This window comes from Diadema antillarum, unplaced genomic scaffold (genome assembly GCF_040938485.1).
Source record: "Diadema antillarum isolate AM-2024a unplaced genomic scaffold, OU_Dant_1.0 scf00000013, whole genome shotgun sequence".
Taxonomy (NCBI): Eukaryota; Metazoa; Echinodermata; class Echinoidea; order Diadematoida; family Diadematidae; genus Diadema; species Diadema antillarum.
The window spans coordinates 371,702-389,209 of NW_027270902.1; the positions used below are offsets into that span (position 1 = coordinate 371,702).

At 39.0% G+C, this 17,508-nt stretch overlaps 1 protein-coding gene across 1 annotated transcript; it reads right to left on the reverse strand.

The window, feature by feature from the left end:
* Positions 1–1,547: 1,547 nt before the first annotated feature.
* On the reverse strand, positions 1,548–11,974 carry LOC139721074 (peroxisome biogenesis factor 2-like). Its single transcript, XM_071632407.1, has 7 exons — positions 11,840–11,974; positions 10,430–10,507; positions 9,829–9,891; positions 8,995–9,201; positions 5,305–5,457; positions 3,395–3,649; positions 1,548–2,726 (listed from the first exon to the last, which is right to left on the reverse strand). The coding sequence occupies exons 1-7, from the start codon at positions 11,867–11,869 to the stop codon at positions 2,628–2,630; spliced, it is 885 nt and encodes a 294-aa protein (XP_071488508.1). The 5' UTR covers positions 11,870–11,974; the 3' UTR covers positions 1,548–2,627.
* Between the last annotated feature and the right edge of the window lie 5,534 nt (positions 11,975–17,508).

The following is a 17,508-nucleotide window of genomic DNA, read 5'->3' on the forward strand; positions in this document are numbered from 1 at the left end:
GGCTAAGCTCAAACTCTGCTTTCAGGATGTCAAAAGTTGATGCTCTGCAAAGGTTTACTTTGCGAGATCAGCCAACCGAGTTGGAAGAAAAAGCGGCACTCTTCAAAATCTGTGCTGGAGGCTGCATCTGTGAGTGACCGTATGGAAAAGAATGTGACCAAGACAAAGGAAAGTGTACTTCCAAACATGATGTTGGCTGCTGGGATTGTTCTCAACAGTCAAAAATCAACGATTGAACACTCACCAGACGATCAATAGTTTACTTCTCAAAAGCTCAGGTGCCAGGAAAAGTGTCATACCCAGGCTCAAGTCGAGAGGCCTCACACTGGCGTATCCAACAACTTTGAAAAGTCAGTCTCAGTGTGGGGAAGACTTTGACAGCAGTGTCAAAGGTTGGGCAAAGGCAGTGCACGACAGCGACATGATTGAGAGAGGACTCATGGAGGAAGGAGATTTGGATGGCATGAGATCGCACAGTGCTACAAGGACTGACAAAAGACATCAGCTGGCAATGGATAATGTCTATGTGATTGTACATGCCCGGCGGCCAACAAAGACAAACTTTGGACACGACTATTATTATTTGTTGGGCGCACAGTCTTGTGATTATCGCAATCAGAAAATCTGCATCTTCTCTTGGTTTATCGCAAAGTGTCACCCCAAGGGAAAAGGGACGAAGCCCAGACTATTATTGGTCAAGCGAGGGGGGGGGGGGGGGGGGGGGGGCGACACCTGTCAATCAATACTAACCGATTACGTCCGATCAGCCAAAAGAGCACACGCTGTCTATTGCTTGCTTCAACTACGCTGACGTCGTCTATCAAACAGAAACAATAACGCTCAGAGTTTATGATCAATCATGCTCTGTAACTTGCATCCAGGCAATGAAAGACTTTGGTGAGATAATATGTCATCACCAGCCAATCAGCTTCGAGTAGTTGCTAGGGGCGGAGCTTGTGAAAATGCCACGCAAAGCCCTTGCTCAAACTGTGCAGCAAAAAATTGACCAGCTGAAAGAAGCAAATGCATACAAATTATCTAATATTTCTCACTTTTATGGGAAGCGTGACACCTTGAAATTTGAACAAGTGGTAGATATATCCCTCTGGTTTCCGATTACCGGTAACCAAAAATCAAAATTTCAATTTCTTTTTTTATCGGTACCTCAACTAAAATCTGATTTTTCTCGGTTATGATGTCAGACACTTGTGGCTGCTTTTGACATGACGGGTCACAAATAGGCTTCAGAGGGCGTGGTATCTGGCCCTCAGGACTGTACCATTTATCCAATTGAAGAGAAATTTACTGTGATTATTTTTGGTGTGCTTGAAAAATGGGACATAAAGGGAATTTTCTTCCTCAAAGATTGTCTCATCACAAATGAGGAACTAGTGGTAAAAAACATGCATTTTTGAGCCAATTTGGATTTGAATTTTGACATGATTTTGGTTACAGAATGGATAAACATATAAAACATCTATACAAAATATGTTGTAGAAGGAGTTAAATTTGGAATGTTGGACAAAATCATTTTTTTTTCCCCTTCAAAACTGCTCTAAACTACCATTTATCAGGCAATAAGGTATTCCCCTGAGGCTTAAAACAACATTTTATTCATGTGTTTATATAACTACATGTATGTCAGGAAAATCTTCTGACATATTTCACCTTAAATATTAAATTGTTGTGTGGCATTTTGTTTGGTTGTTTTGGGTTTTTTTTTTTTTAGGTTTGGTGATGCATGGTTACATTCATGAGCTTTGTTCAACTTGGTCATAGGATTTGGAGTAGTGACAGTGACAGCGGAAAGATCACTTTCATATTGGTGGGTGCTACTTGATTTTCTGACAAAGTACTTGCATTTTCATGTCACATATTGTAGGGTTCAAATTTAGCACATGAACTGTGCCTTTTCAAACACAACATCCAACACCCATTACAGGAATCACATTGTCAAATGTTTCCTTTCTTCAGGTACCAAAGTATAACAAACTTTTTTCCATGGTTCTGGACTTCATGAATATTTGCAATGTACATATTTGACCTTTATACATTTTGACCTCTGATCTAAGACACATATCACAATAATGATGAAGTAGTGAATCTTTTTGTTGTAGTTGGTGCTGAAAGGAATTGAGATTGAATTCATGAGAACCTTTTTTTTTTCTTCCTTTTTGCAATATTTCAAAGTTGTCCCATTGCATGCCGTTAGAGGTATTCCAGGTTCTTTTGTTAAAATTGACTCATATTTCTATCATGTGCCAGAAACAGGTGAATTTCTCAGCAATATACCACAGATTTTTTAGAATCTCATATTCATTGCTATCCCTAGCTATTATCACTATAAAATCTCAGTAATTCATCTTTGCATGGTCATATGCACAAAATACTAAGTTTCCATGAGGGCCTCGAGTTGTAACCAAAACAGAAATCACATGAAATAACGTACAAAACAGATGGACCGTCACACAAACAAGTGGCTAAAATTCCTGCCTCAAGCACCAATGCATGACTTTATGCAACAGAACTTGGTGTCACTGATATTAAACACCTGGTGAAGAGGTTGCCACTATTGCAAGATGAGTTGAATGTCTCCAGATCATCCTGGGTGGGAGGTTGGTCCTGTGTTACCTGACTCCACACACCACCGGATGGATGTTGCTGGCATCACGCACAGAATGCCCACAGCTGGGACAGGCAAAGGATGGATCTGCCTGGTAATTACTCTGTAAAAACAAAAACAAACAACACATTCTTGTTAAATTACAGATCAGCAATTGGAATCTTACAAATTTCATTTGTAGAGGAAGACAAACTGAAGAAAGTTCACACATCAACCTTCTCCCCTCTGCTTCTTATTCTCTTGGTTTCAAAAATGAAAAATTTCGTAAACCCCTAATCCCATTTTCACATCCTTCCTTAACATTTAACATGTCAAGTTTCTGTATCTCTATACCATGCAACCTGAATATAGATGCAATTAAATGCAGATAACCCTACCTCAAGGATCCTTTAAACCCTCTTCCAGTTTCTACACAACATTTGCCTGCTTTTAGCATTTACCAAGAAACAACAAACTTGATCAAAAGTTGTACATGACTGAAGCAACTGGTTTTTCAACATCTGGTTAGCGGTTTGAGGGAGTTAGTTACAATTATACATGGCAAAGCATAAAAACATGGATGTGGTATAGGAGAAGTAGAAAAGATGATGACGCAGAAGGAGAGGAGGAAGAGAAAGAGGATGGAAAATGAGGAGAAGGATGAGAAAGACAAGAAGAAAAAAAGAAGGAAGAAGGAAGAGGAGGAGAAGAGGAAATTGAAATGTACAAGGAAAAGAGAAAAAAGAAGAAACAGAAAATGTGGCAAGTATTTCACCTTCACACACAACTCACATGTAAACAATAATAACAGAAGATATGCTGGCAACCAATCTCTTGTGGACAAGTAGGCCAGTCTCCACACACAGCACACTCCGTATACTGGGACCTGGATCTCTCCCTGCCCTCGGGCCTAACCATCCCGCTGCCTAGCAACCGACGTCGCAGGAAGTTGCGGATGCGGTGGACGTTGATGAGCGGGAGGAGGAAGAAGAGGAACTCGGCAAAACCATGCCACAGGAGTTCACGGGTCATGAACTCAAACGTCACCTGCCAATTGAAAAGATCAGATCATATCAAATTCAACCTACTATCAAGCATATTGATATACCAGCGGTCCGTTTCATGAAAGTCTTAAGAGAGACTTTTTGCTCTATGACATACTCTTAAGACTTTGTAAAATGTATTTGAAAGTCTCATATACATGCCCCTAAATATGAGCAACTTTGGCCATTCAGAGATTAATGTAAAGACTTTTATGTGATAACCAAAATAGTTGAATTGAAAATAATAAGAACTAAGGTAAAGTTTATGTTGCTCATGTTCATGAATGCAGATTTCTACAGAAACTTGTATTACTAAAACTCTTGCTCCTACTATTCTACTGTAATTATAGCAAACATATATCTGTAACATTACGATACGCTCTCAATGTCTTCAGTGACAAAATAGTGCCTTTGATCATTGAGCTGAACTACTTTTGTTTGAAATAGGACAAATTTACAAACATTGTGTTTGATAATTGGTCATCATTACATTTCTCAATTCTCTTTCACTGTTTTTCTCTGCTAAAAAGTAACTAATCACAAACAACAACACTGTCTGCTGCACATGACAACATCAACTTTGATACAGTATTCATCGCATAATCGGGCATCTGATAATCGGGAACCTCGCTTAAATGACATACGCTTCCAAGAAACATTTCCAATGCATGTTATTTTCACTGGATAATCGGGCGGGGACCTCTGATAAACGGGACAATTTTTCTTCAAGCGATCTTTGATTTTGTTGATATTTTACACAAAAAATCTACCAAAATACCACAACAATATTTCAAAGATTCCCTATCAGTTGTCGTTTACATCAAACTTACAAAGCAAGCTTCGGACTGGTGTGTTTTGACCTCCGTCCATCCAGTACTTGTACATGCATTGCCACGAAAGCGCCGTGTATAAGTATCCATGCCATTGCGAAACAAATGCTTTCGCGAACATTCTTCTCCCCTACATAAGCAAAGCCATGTGCTCGCTTGCAATTCCTACTCACATCCAATAAAAAACATGCCTCGCTCACACAACTCAGGCTGTGTACGTTGTTTAATCTCAGTCATACACTTTGAGGGCAAAGTCCAAATTCCTCGTCTCTGAGTGTTTAAACTTTCAATGCACTGTGATCTGTGACTGTGTACGTTCCTCAGTTGTGAATGAGCTAGAGGGTCGCGCCGAGAGGGGTAGCGTGGTGTATTCATGTACATGTACAGTACGTCAGTATGCATGTGTGTGTGTACGTGTGTGTGTGTGTGTGTGTGTGTGCACTACATGTACCTGTCGTATGCCGTTAGTGTATGGTGAGTGCTCATCGCGAAATCGGGCACCTCGCTTAAAGGGGCCGTGTTTGCTACTCCCGACCTGTCCCGATTATGCGATGAATACTGTATCATATATCTTCACAGCAGGTCACAAAAAGGCAGTTCATAGTATTGGGAACACAATTCAGAAATTTCACATTGACATCTTATTGTTGTAATGCAATTCACTGACATTACAAGAAAAAAAAATCAGCCTTAACAGAATAAAAAGGTAAGTATCACCTGAATTTACTGAACCCATCAATGCATATCTATGAAAAATTAAAAATGCAACGCACTGTTACTACTGTCAACTGATTTCTGGACTCTGCAAACGATGCTTTATTTCCTTTACCTGTCTCACTGACTGAGGGTGTGCAAATCTTGGTACGATGCCCAATACCCTCTCAAGGAGTGTTGGGTAGAAACCTTGCTGGAGAAACACAAGAAAGTTGACCAGAGAAGCCACTTTTACCAGTCTCTCCAACCAGTGCACAAACTTCCAGATCTACACAGTGAAAACAAAAACACACAGAGTAGAAAACAAAGAGAGAAATACACTAACAAACAAGCAAATAATTTTGATGGAAGACATCAAGTGTGTTCTGTAAAGTATTTTCAAAGGATGTAAGTAACCACTTGGGACTAAATTTGCATTCTGATTGCCATGCTCAGGTAGATAGATGGTGCTCCTTAGCATCATTTGGTGGTTCATTAATGGAAAGGAAGACCCAAGGTCAAAGAGAATGTGCTAACATAATCCTCATGCACAAGACTTTCTCTGCATATACTTCCCACTTTTCTAGTCTCCTATTTCAAGAGTGCATAGCAACAGCCCTAAAGGTATGATTTGATATGCAAGAAGTATTTTCACAACTATTACTGTATGATCATTATCATTTTGTTATCATCATTATCATTTTAATTTTCATTATCATTATCATTATAATCAACATCATCATCATGACAACTATTATCATAATCATTATTTACATAATCTTACATTTTAATTCTTAGAATGAATGAGATGCAGTTTGATATTTAAAGAAGTTTGGAAAAAGTGTCCCAAGATACCTTCACATCTTACAGGATTACATTTCCATGTATTGAGAGAAGTGCTTGTAAGAGATCTTTTTGGGAATATACATATTTCAGTGATTCAAATCTAACTTATAAGAAAATGCAACATCATTCATCTTTCTAACGTCCAAGGATGAACCTAGAAATCAGTAGTCACCATGCTTTTATAAGTTTTGCCACCCAATTTCGTCATGCCCAACGAAAAGTGATAGTCGTGTCCAGAGTTTGTCTTTGTTGGCCGCCGGGCATGTACAATTACATTGACACTATCCATTGCCAGCTGATATCCCTTATCATATTTTTTTATCAGTCCTTGTAGCACTGTGCGATCTCATGCCATCCAAATCTCCTTCCTCTATGAGTCTTCTCTACATAGTGTTGTTGTCATAAACTGTTTTTGCCCAATCTTTCACACTGCTATCAATGTCTTCTCCATACTGAATGTTGCCTTTCTAAAGTTGTTGGATAAGACAATGTGAGACCTCTTGACTTGAGCCTGAGTATTACATTTTTCCTGGCACCTGAGCTTTTGGGAAGCAAACTATTGATGGTCTGGTGAGTGTTCATTTGTTGATTATTTACCGTTCAGAACAATCCCAGCAGCAAACATCATGTTTGGAAGTAGACTTTCCTTTGTCTTGTTCACATTCTTTACCATAATAGCCACTCACAGATTTGCATTTGATATGATGCGAGCATTCATTTTTGGGCAAATTTGAATGATCATTGAGATTAACATTCAAAAAGCTATTGTACTTCATTCAATCTAATTTCATCAGCATTTGAATTCATGATTTTGTCACATAAACATGTAAATAGTGCGTTCAAATTAAAAATGCGCATGAAACGCATTCAAATTCGCACCAGCACAGCCATGATGACCGATAAGGAATTCAAATGAACGAATAGGCAAACATTTACAGCATCTGGGCAGTGTTTTTCATTGCTGCTCATGTTCTTTGTATATTCTCCATCTGTTTCAATAATCAATGCAAACGTAATGTGCCCAAGAATGAGACTCTTGTCTTTAACTACTGCAATTTCTCATTCCTCTGATGAACAATAGTAGAAGCAACAACTCATATACAAACTCCAGTTCCAAACATTCCCTGATTTATACAGACTATGGCAGCAGCTTGAGGACAGTACATGAATGTCTCGAATACAGACCGAGCTAGGTTGGCAGAAGCATTTGATAATCAGCAAGACTACCTAGAAATGGCCGACACTCTTGGAAAAAACAGGTCTATGGCTAGATTAGAGGTAGCGAAGTACGTATGTGGACACTGGCAGGGTCGAAAAGCTACCAAGGGGTGAAGCCCCGAAATGTGAAAATGGATGCCAACATGCGCAACCACTCGGAGAACGTCACAGATGATAACCCACATTTAACTCTTTAACAAATAAAGGAAAGTCTTGAGCGCAACCTCCCTGACAAGCCTGCAGTCTCAACATCTGTAGGCAGAGCACCGGATGGGATGCTGTTAACGCTGAAGATGGCAGAGGACGTCCCAGATGCCAGGAACGTCCTACGGGTACTCGACCAGTGTCAGGAACATATGCTGAATGATTTCTTGAGGACGTAGTTGTGGGAAACTGTATCTTCATCAGCGAAACGGGTTACAATATCTGGACAAGGCGTACACGAGAGAGGGCTCTGCGGTATGTTGCGGTTAGAAGGGTGATGCATGGACAGCGAGGTCGAAATTGCAACATGACCTTCACGGTGTCCACTGTCGTCGGTCTTATCTACCACAGAATTGCATTTCAAACTGAGGCAAGGGAGAGCTTCGAGGATTTCCTTGCTAAAATCGTCACCGAATGCAACCAATTGTTCCCTGCTGAGGATCCAATCTACCTGTTCTATGATTACACCAGACCCCATGTCCGTGCCCAGCTGCCCGACGGAGTAAACCCTTCAATACAGCTGACGCTACTCTCTCCCTACTCCCCCTTTCTAAACATGACAGAAATGGCACACTCAGCCTTCAAAGGCCGCTGTCAAGAGAACCTTGGCACAGCCAGCGTGGCAGCTCCGTTTCGGAGACAGGCAAGCAGCTCACGATGCAGGGGTCAACCTGCAGCAATGGCGCTGTGACATCCTGAGAGATGCTGCTCTCTAGAACCTTGACACCTTTACACCTGAGAAGTGCACTCAATGGTACAACCACTCTCAGACGTACATGCCAAGGTGCCTGGCATGTCAACAGATCAACGGCTGAAGAGATTGAGAGACTGTACATCAAAATTATGAATAATTATGTAAAAGAAAGAATATCCCAATGCAAAGTATATCACACACATTTCAAATCTCAAATGTGACTGAAAACAAAATCTGTAATACGACTATATCACACTTGACATATCGATGTTCTCAAGTGATCTCTCATTATAATATGTTGGCAAAGTCAGAGTTTAACCATTCTGTAAATGTTACATCCATTTGGATGGGGGAAATATAGAGAAACTAGTTGAATAAAACACCCCCCCCCCCCAAAAAAAAAAAAAAAAAAAAGATGTTGAACTTGAAATGATAACCCTGAACGTTGATGAATTTGCCATTCAGCAATGTAAGAATATTCATAAGAATTCCATAGAATTACAGGACTTGGACATGCTAATTGGATTTGAATGTTCAAAGGTCAGAGTTGTGTGCCTATAAATGAGATTGGAATTGGTATTTGGGACAAAATTGAACGGCTATTCAGCTGTCGCGAAATTGAATGCGAACTTTGCTTCCTTAAATTGAATAAAATAAAATCTAAAAGGAATGACATGACACAAATTTGAATGATCAAAAAACGAAAATGAAGCATGAGGGCACAGCGCTAACAAAAATCGCTTGAATTTGAACTCCCTCTCATTTATTCGAATGCGAATCTGATGAAATTGGGCGGGGAAACCTATATCAAGCTCTATGCTGAATGACATTACAACATCATGGCAACCTGCACTGCACACCTACCACCTGAACCCTTTCGCTGCTCCCTGTCATCTGGGAGATGTCCATGCTCCGCTCCTGGAACCACTTACAGCCTATGAGGAGCAGCGCAAAGAGGATCTTCTGCTTCCTACCCAGCACCTCTGACCTTTGACCCGTGGGCAGAGTGTGGGTGTACAGCATGTTGAGCATATGCTGACCAAGAGTGGCTCCAGTCCCACGCACAGAAAACTGGGTAAGGAAAAGAGAAGGAGTAATATAAGGGCACCATACATAATGCAAATCTTTGGTCTACAATTCATTACAAACCTCACATCAGTATCTGAAGGGCATGTGATATCTTGTTTACCAGACTGAACAACAGTAGTGGCTATCAATATCACACAAGTCACACCCCTTATCAACTTGAAACCAAATGCACCATAAAATTATAGAACACTGAAGTAGATTCATTCATTCTTTTTCTATCACAGTGTCCATACCTTCCAGGATTGAAAAAATGATGCTTTAAGCATTTCTGAAAGAGGAAAGTGTTCATACATATCTTTCTAAATACAAAGAAGAAAGAAATCCAAACATAATACATGATATCAGAACAATTAGGATTTCAGATTACATATGAACTTAACCATAAGCACATACAATGTGATATTCATAAACTTTTTAGCACTACTAACTGGGTAATCAAACACAAGTTTAGACAAGTGCATTAACACATGAAGATACATTTTACTGTGTTGTTAAAACAATCCAATCTTACCAGTAGACAGTGTAGTAAAACAGTTGTCAGAGGAAGCCAAATATAATTAAACTATCTTTAAATTGCACAACACACAAAAGTACAGAATAGAGACTCACATGCCATATGAGAAGTCGCAGTAAAGCATTTAACTCCGGATCAATCTTTGACAGCACTCCAGGCTAAACAGATTTCAGAGAAAAACAGCATTTTGATCAGTTAAAAGAAAAAAAATGTACATCACAATAATGATGTGAGACTTGGGCAATCTCAAAACCTGTTCTTTAACTTCGGATTATTCAGACAGGCAGGGCAAGGTAGGCCTGCATGTACTTCATGATGTCTGTGTCACACTGGTACATGCACTGGACTAGAAATGCATGCAATCACGCCTTTGTTTCAAGCTGTGGTGAATGGCTATTGACTAACTTTACTTTTGCACCTTTTAAAGCTTATCCAATAGATTGCCATCATTGGTTACTCATTAATGTTGGGTGGACTGAAATCATCACCTATATGTGTGGGGGGGGGGGGGGGGTGGTGAAAGGGTGGAGCTCTTCTTGGGATCATATTGGGATGCTAAGGTAGATATGAACTCTGAACCTTGCATAATGTTACAAAAGAAGTCTGAAAAAAACATCAGAAATTTCAGACGATGCTCAGCACAAAATGAGAATGCAGGGAAGCATCAAAATATAGAGATGGAAATGAAGTCATTACCTGAAAGAACTGGAAAGCCTTTGTAAACTGTGTCCTGAGGAGGATATGTATCTCATCATCAAGCTGATGTGCATCCAGCTGTAGGTCAGAAAAAAAAATGTCAAAGGTCAATTCAAGTCACTTTGAGATCTCATCACGCTATGCCTATAGATCTATACACCGCCTAACTGCGAAGCCCCAACGTGCAGCGTTGCGGCTGTGCCGTTTTCGCATTCAGATCGAGGAGTTGTACAAAATGGTGCCGTTTCGGCGCTATATTTCCTTAATTTTTCAACAAAAACTACTAGGAATACTTACATGGGTCGATTAAACCTAAATGATTAATTTCGGCGACTGTTTGACGCATTTCATCGCTTATGATGCAGAAAATGTTGTCTTATAACGCGAATATCTTCAGCTCACCGATGCTCACTGAAACTCACAATCACTCGCACAGGCGCACAGCATGCATGCAGTGCAGTGCATTGACAGCATGCGTAATGCGTACTAATGGATATAGCAGCAAGTCTCTCCACTGTTGCACTAGGGCAGGCCACTTATTACTCCTAAAAAATTTAGAAAATTTTGCAGTTTCTAGATAAATGGGTGAGAAAAACCAAGTCGTAAAGGTAATGTATATTTCATTTTTTATTGTCACTGTGTTTATGACAGAAATTTAGCCGTGCTTTATTTGTGAAGTCGCTGTGAATGTGGCAATGGAGTTATTCTTGATTTTTGCTCCCGCTCAGCTGCGAGGTAGCCGCCAGGACCGCGCTGCAAGGTGCGGTCTCCGGGGCTATACACAGCCCTGCTGCTGTACACAAGTGTCTTCGCAGGGCGTCAGGTCAGGCTACTCAAGCTAGTGAGCATGTAGCAATGTCATGACATAAAATGTCAAAACTTTAATTTCATTGTGAAGTTGATGAGCACCTTGTAGCTTGTGCAGTGTGCAAACCCCTATCTATTATTATGAACAAATGATGAAGCAGCCTTTCTCCAGCATGCTGCCCACCAACCAGTACTACAGATTTGGTGGAGGAAAAAAAATGTATTGAACACTCTTGCCAAACCAAATCTAGAACCCTAATTGCAAAAACGATTAACGTTGGTTGATGTGACAAAGATTCTAAATCTAGCAGGCGTTAAATTAAATCATTCTTCAAAAACTGTTAAAGAAGTTATTAGTTAATCAATAATAGTACCAAATCTCTCTTTTTAGTTTTATCTCATTCCATTCTTCAATTCCCCTTCAAAAGAACATTGCAACTTTGAGACATTTGTTAGTCCCAGGAAAAATGTTATGTTCAACTAATAAATAAAATGCAGACGACCAAATATCATACAAAACTGTCAAGCAAATTTCTACAGTTTACAATGCAATGCAAAGCAATGTGCATTCTCATCATTGCATACGAGGTTACTGACACGTACCTGGTTCACGCGCAATACGCTGTGCGACATGGTTGTAAAATCAACTTTTAGTGCTTGTGATTTCACATGCCAATACAAACTAGCGAGTTGTCAAGATATTCAGAAGTTTGCGCTATTCACGACACCTTTCACCACAGCTATCACAGATGAATTTTCAGTCACAAATCAACTTGTCACGGCAGCTTGATATACGGCAGCAGTCCTGAGCGTTCCTGTATGTGTACCTGTGGCTGCCCGGACTCTTCCCAGGGGTTCCCCGGGAGTGACCACCGATTGTCCGTTGCGCGAGTGTTCTACACCCCTTCACTTTGCTCCACTCAAGAGTTCAGTGCGTTTAGCTCACATGCCTTCCTCCCGAACCTGTGCGTCACAAGACAAGTTCGACCCTACCAACATTACACGGCCAGAAACAACTCGGCACCGTAGGTAGCAATTGATTCATCTACTACGTGTAGTCAGGAAGGTGGGAAGCCCACCTCCCTGGTGTAGTACAGTACACTGTACACGATTTCCCCTACTTTCAGTACGTGTAATATATATCCAAGGAATTATCACAGAAGGATCTGTGATAACTCCTTGGCATAACATGGTGTGCTAATTAATGCTTCATGTAGAATCACTGTTGTCACATAAAAATCATTTGCTCATGAGAAGTAAGAACACTCGACTTTGAATGTTTTTTTCTTATGAACGAATTATTGTGACTGCGCTAATTTCACGTTCCCCCGTTTTATTTCCCACTGAATGTCTGTCTGTCTTTCAGTTTACACCTTCAAAAACTCTGTGTCAATAAGATTATCACATGCACCACTTTTAACAAAACACAAGAATTCCTTTGTTTGAATTTACAATATTTACAGATTTTATTGTCAACATTATTGTCAAAAAACAAAATATTTTCCAGGTTATTTTCCTGCATGCAAGGCGGATTGCAATGCAGCTTATAATATTGGGTACATGTATGAGAAAAAAAGATTGTGAAATACAGTATTTGCACATTGCATGGTATAACACAGGATACAAACAGTTGGCCAGAACTTCCCTTCCAGTGTACCACACAAATCCATTATATGGATCTCACCTATTACACAAAAACACACAAAACAAGAAGTAATCAAACTGAACATTACACAAAATGTTAACACTGCAATGTCAACAATACATGCCTCCACTTGCAAAGCTGCATTAGATCCACGTAATATGCACTGTACACCATGCTGACATTTTGATCATACATAATCATGATCTGCACTGCCCTCTCGTGAACGTCACTCATTTTTGTCACATTACATCAACAACTTAAACATGCACTTTTCGCATAAATTACCTTTACAGAAAACAAAATTTCGCCCCTAATTGAATAAAATTACCTTGTCATGCAGAATCATGATTTATGTATGTTAAACTTGAGTTATCAAAAGACAATTAACATAAAAGATTTGCACTGACCTCTGAATCCTAACTTTCCACTGTTAAAAATAATACAGTTGAACCTCTCGTATCCGGACAAGTCAGGACCAGGGCTCATCCGGATAAGGGATTTGGCCAGATACGGGAGACTCAATGCTTTATACATGTACATATACATACACATGTACTGATGTAGCCCATTGATTGTAGTACCACATGTAGTAATGTGTATACTGCAACCTTTTCATTGTTACACTCAGTAACAGACCCTAAAATAGAGGTTTGTGTTTGCAAGAATGAAATCATTTTCTTTTATAAATTCTTGGGATGATTTACCTAAATAATTATTAAGAAATGTATCAAGTATATGTAATTCATGTGTGTTTGTGTAGGAGTTCTCATGGAGTTGGGAATCCCCCTTTCCTCCCGTAATTATATACAAAAAAATTTAAAAAAATCACGGCGAGATTGCGTCCGTATAATAGAGAGATCCGGATAAAGGGAGGCCGGATAATAGAGGTTCAACTGTATGTGTGTATCATCGTATCTGTTCACACTTCATCCTTGTACAATTGTGTACATGAATCTGATCCCTTGTTCTGAGGTATCACTACAAGTAACAAATCAGACTGCCACCAAGGTACAGACAAATTGAAAAAACAAACAAACAAATAATATGTTGCCCCTGATGTGGAGGCATAAAAACAAATCACAGGACATACACTTCAGCTAAAAATCCTTCAAGAAGATGCACGCTGGTTGGCTATACACGTTTGGCACCTGAACTCCACTGCCAATACAACACAGACACTCCTGCGATAGTTTCACACTGAAAGAAGGAAGAGATAAAAATCATAATCCTCACATTTTCAAGACTGTTTTCAAGCCATCTATGTGCACATAAGAGAATCAGTTTCTACATACAAACAAAAATGCATTATGACCATGATGAGTTAGCAAGATCTTGTATACCTTGCGAGTTGTCACGACATGTGTATATAGAATAACTTTCACGGATGACAGAAAAATCAGGACTAAGTGCAAATTAAATATATAAAAGCAAACCATTCCTATTAAAGCAATACAGAATAATCACACACACAAAAAGGTTTCTCCTGACATCCTTTCAGAGACCTGCTTTCACACAAAGAACAATTGATCCTTGAGGGTATTGCTTGGAAGATCAACTGTAGTTCTATTTTAGAATAAGCAATGTGATTACATAAGGCAAGGATGGTTCACACAAGGATTGTTACATAACTCAACTATCTTAACAGCATTCTACGCCATAAAGGCAATGTCTGACATATTGTAACAAAGTCTGCTTGGTAAGTCTTGCAGTGAAGAAAAAAAAAATAACACAGACCTCCGCCAAGCACATATGCTGCTAATGACCCTATATTCCAGTAATAAAGAATCCTTCAAAAAAATTAAAAATATTCCTGCACCCAGATGGTGATCCAGATCAATACCAAAATTTAATCCTCCGTTCCTCATTTTGAGTTGTTTTGCAAACAAACCAACCAATGCCAGCAAAAACAAAACCTCTTTGGCAGAGGTAACAATCATACACCGTATAAACAAAAAGCGGTCTAAAAACATGCATACAATGTACAGCCAGAGAAACAGCTACTTCCTATTCAGCCTGCTATACCTGCCTCATGAAAAAGCCATTCACAGACATATTACTGATCATCAGCAGGTGCATTTCATTGTTCTAACATATATGGGATACAAAAGTTTACTGGACTCATACATGCCAAGGTTATCACTATGTAGGGTAGTTACTACATGACATTCTTTGCATGGAAAATATATATCTTACAGTGTACTCACACAAACACACACACACACACACACACACAAAGTCACTCTCTCTCTCTCTCTCTCTTACGCTCTTTATACACTTGCAAAAATGTATTCGCACAATTACTGCACACCAAGTTTGGCAATTATAACGCAATCTAAACTGAACAGGATCTACCTCTATCTACAACTTAACTTACAGGTATAACCAAAGATTTCACCTGAAATGACACTGTTGCTAGGATCCATTCAGACAAGACTCTGATACAAAAATATATTGTTATTTGCTCAAATGAAAATGTTACAATCCAATTTCAAATATGCAGTAGACTCTACAACAAATATTTTGAGATATTTGCCCAGTTTCACGAAGCACAAGGAGCAAAAACTGGCCATCTACGATAGTTGCAGTTACTATAGATATCAAAACAATCCATCAGCACTGAAATGAACATGCAGTTGTTGCCATGGTAATTGGAAATATCACACTTACGAGTGTTAATCTTTCTGAGAAATTAGGACCAGAGATCTTGTCACACGACTACAATAAGTCCTTATTGCTACAAAAAGAGAGTGCCAAGAAAGTGTAACACTGCATGCAGAAAACTATAAAAGCATACACCTACTTATTCAGTACTGTATTGTGCTTACCAATTTGGATAAACTATTTCATTATTGCAACATTTGCATTGAAATACATAGGGAACATCTTTACATTTTACATTTGGTCATTTTCATACATGAAGATAGTTGATAGCAGGCAGCTGTATACATGTGAACAAAACGAAATCAAATTTGACTATCACATGCGATTCCTGTCAGGTCTACCTCAATAAAGCGATTAATTCACATGTACCAGTACATGAAAGCATACATCTGCAGATTAATTGTGATATACAAAGCATCATAAACATGAATTTGGTAATTAATTTTTCACATTTTCAAAGAGCCACTATGCATATCAGAACAAATATATAACACTAACTGACATTCAATCAATGTGTCATCATATTTCATTGACGCTAATCTGTTGTCACAGTTCACATTTCCTTTCATCAGGTCACTTTGGCACATTTCAGGTCACTTTCAAACTCTAGCACTTAAGTACTTTTCAGTGTCAGATCTCTTTCTTTTTAGTTTTTCCTTTCTGTTTATTTCATCTCTACATCGTGTTTATCAAATGAAGATAACTTTGAATGCATGAATTGAGGTCATGAACATTTCAAAGACATTCAACTGACACCATTCTACAATATTAGTTTAAGAAACAAGCAATCTTCTACAAAAATAGACTTGCCATGTAACAGTACATATCACAACAGAAAATAGATCTTTGGGCAAGATGTAATACATGGCATGAGTCTACTCATGCAAATTGATGACCCTTTTAACACTACTCACAGAAAAAAGCAGAAAGCTAGTTAACATGTAACCTTAATGAAAGATGAATTGCAGTTTTCATAATCACCACATTTATTCCCTAAGTATCATTTCTTCCGTAAGTTTGTTACATCAGTAATACATGTACCAGTCACTCCAATGGCACTGGAAATAATGGCTTGACTCAGCTTAATATCAGCAAATTAAAGGCAAGGTGTCAAAATATTGAATGAACTGATGAAAAAGCTGTAAATTACCCTTTATCCAGATTATAAACATGCAATTTTCTTCCACAAATTATCAATTACTCTCACCGAAATGAATTCTACATTGCAGCTGAATACAGACCAATAAGTACCACATGAGGAATATTAAGGAAAAAGGAAGCAAACTATACTGTTTTACAATCCTAGTTTAAAGGGATAGTATAGTTTTAGTTGAGATGGGGCTTCATATTTTTTTTTTTCTGTGCCATCCCTTTCACAAAATGAGTTGCAACTTGCCCATGCAGGTGATGCATGTGTATGTGCATGTGTGTGGGAATGAGGAGGGGGCTGGGGAAGTTGTGGAAGCTCACACTTACAATCTTGATCCATAAAATGAGGAACAATATCACACCTTTATTGTAATTGATTGACAAGTTGCCCTACATCAACGTAAATAAGCACTGAATTAATCAGTGTTTACTAGTAGCCATGGATGATATAAGAAATCATGGGCATACATACTCGGTCAGGATTTGAACCTACGACCTCCCGATCATCAGTCATCAATAAGAGCAATATCACATTTTCAAGAATATGATGCAGGAAAATGCTACTAAAAAGTGTCATGACTAATTTTGCACTGTTTTGTGCGACCATGAAAATGAAATGACGCTTCGACATGCACGTTTATTCCACTCGGCATACATCTGATGCAGTCCTCACAGCATATCTTACAAATGTTTCACTCTTGAAAGTCAATGGCACTTCTGTTATTTCTCGGCTCCCCTTCTGGAGAATGGCACATATAGGCAATAGTCAAAGTCACTTAGGAAATGAAACACCGCACTGACAGTCGTGCATGCTTTC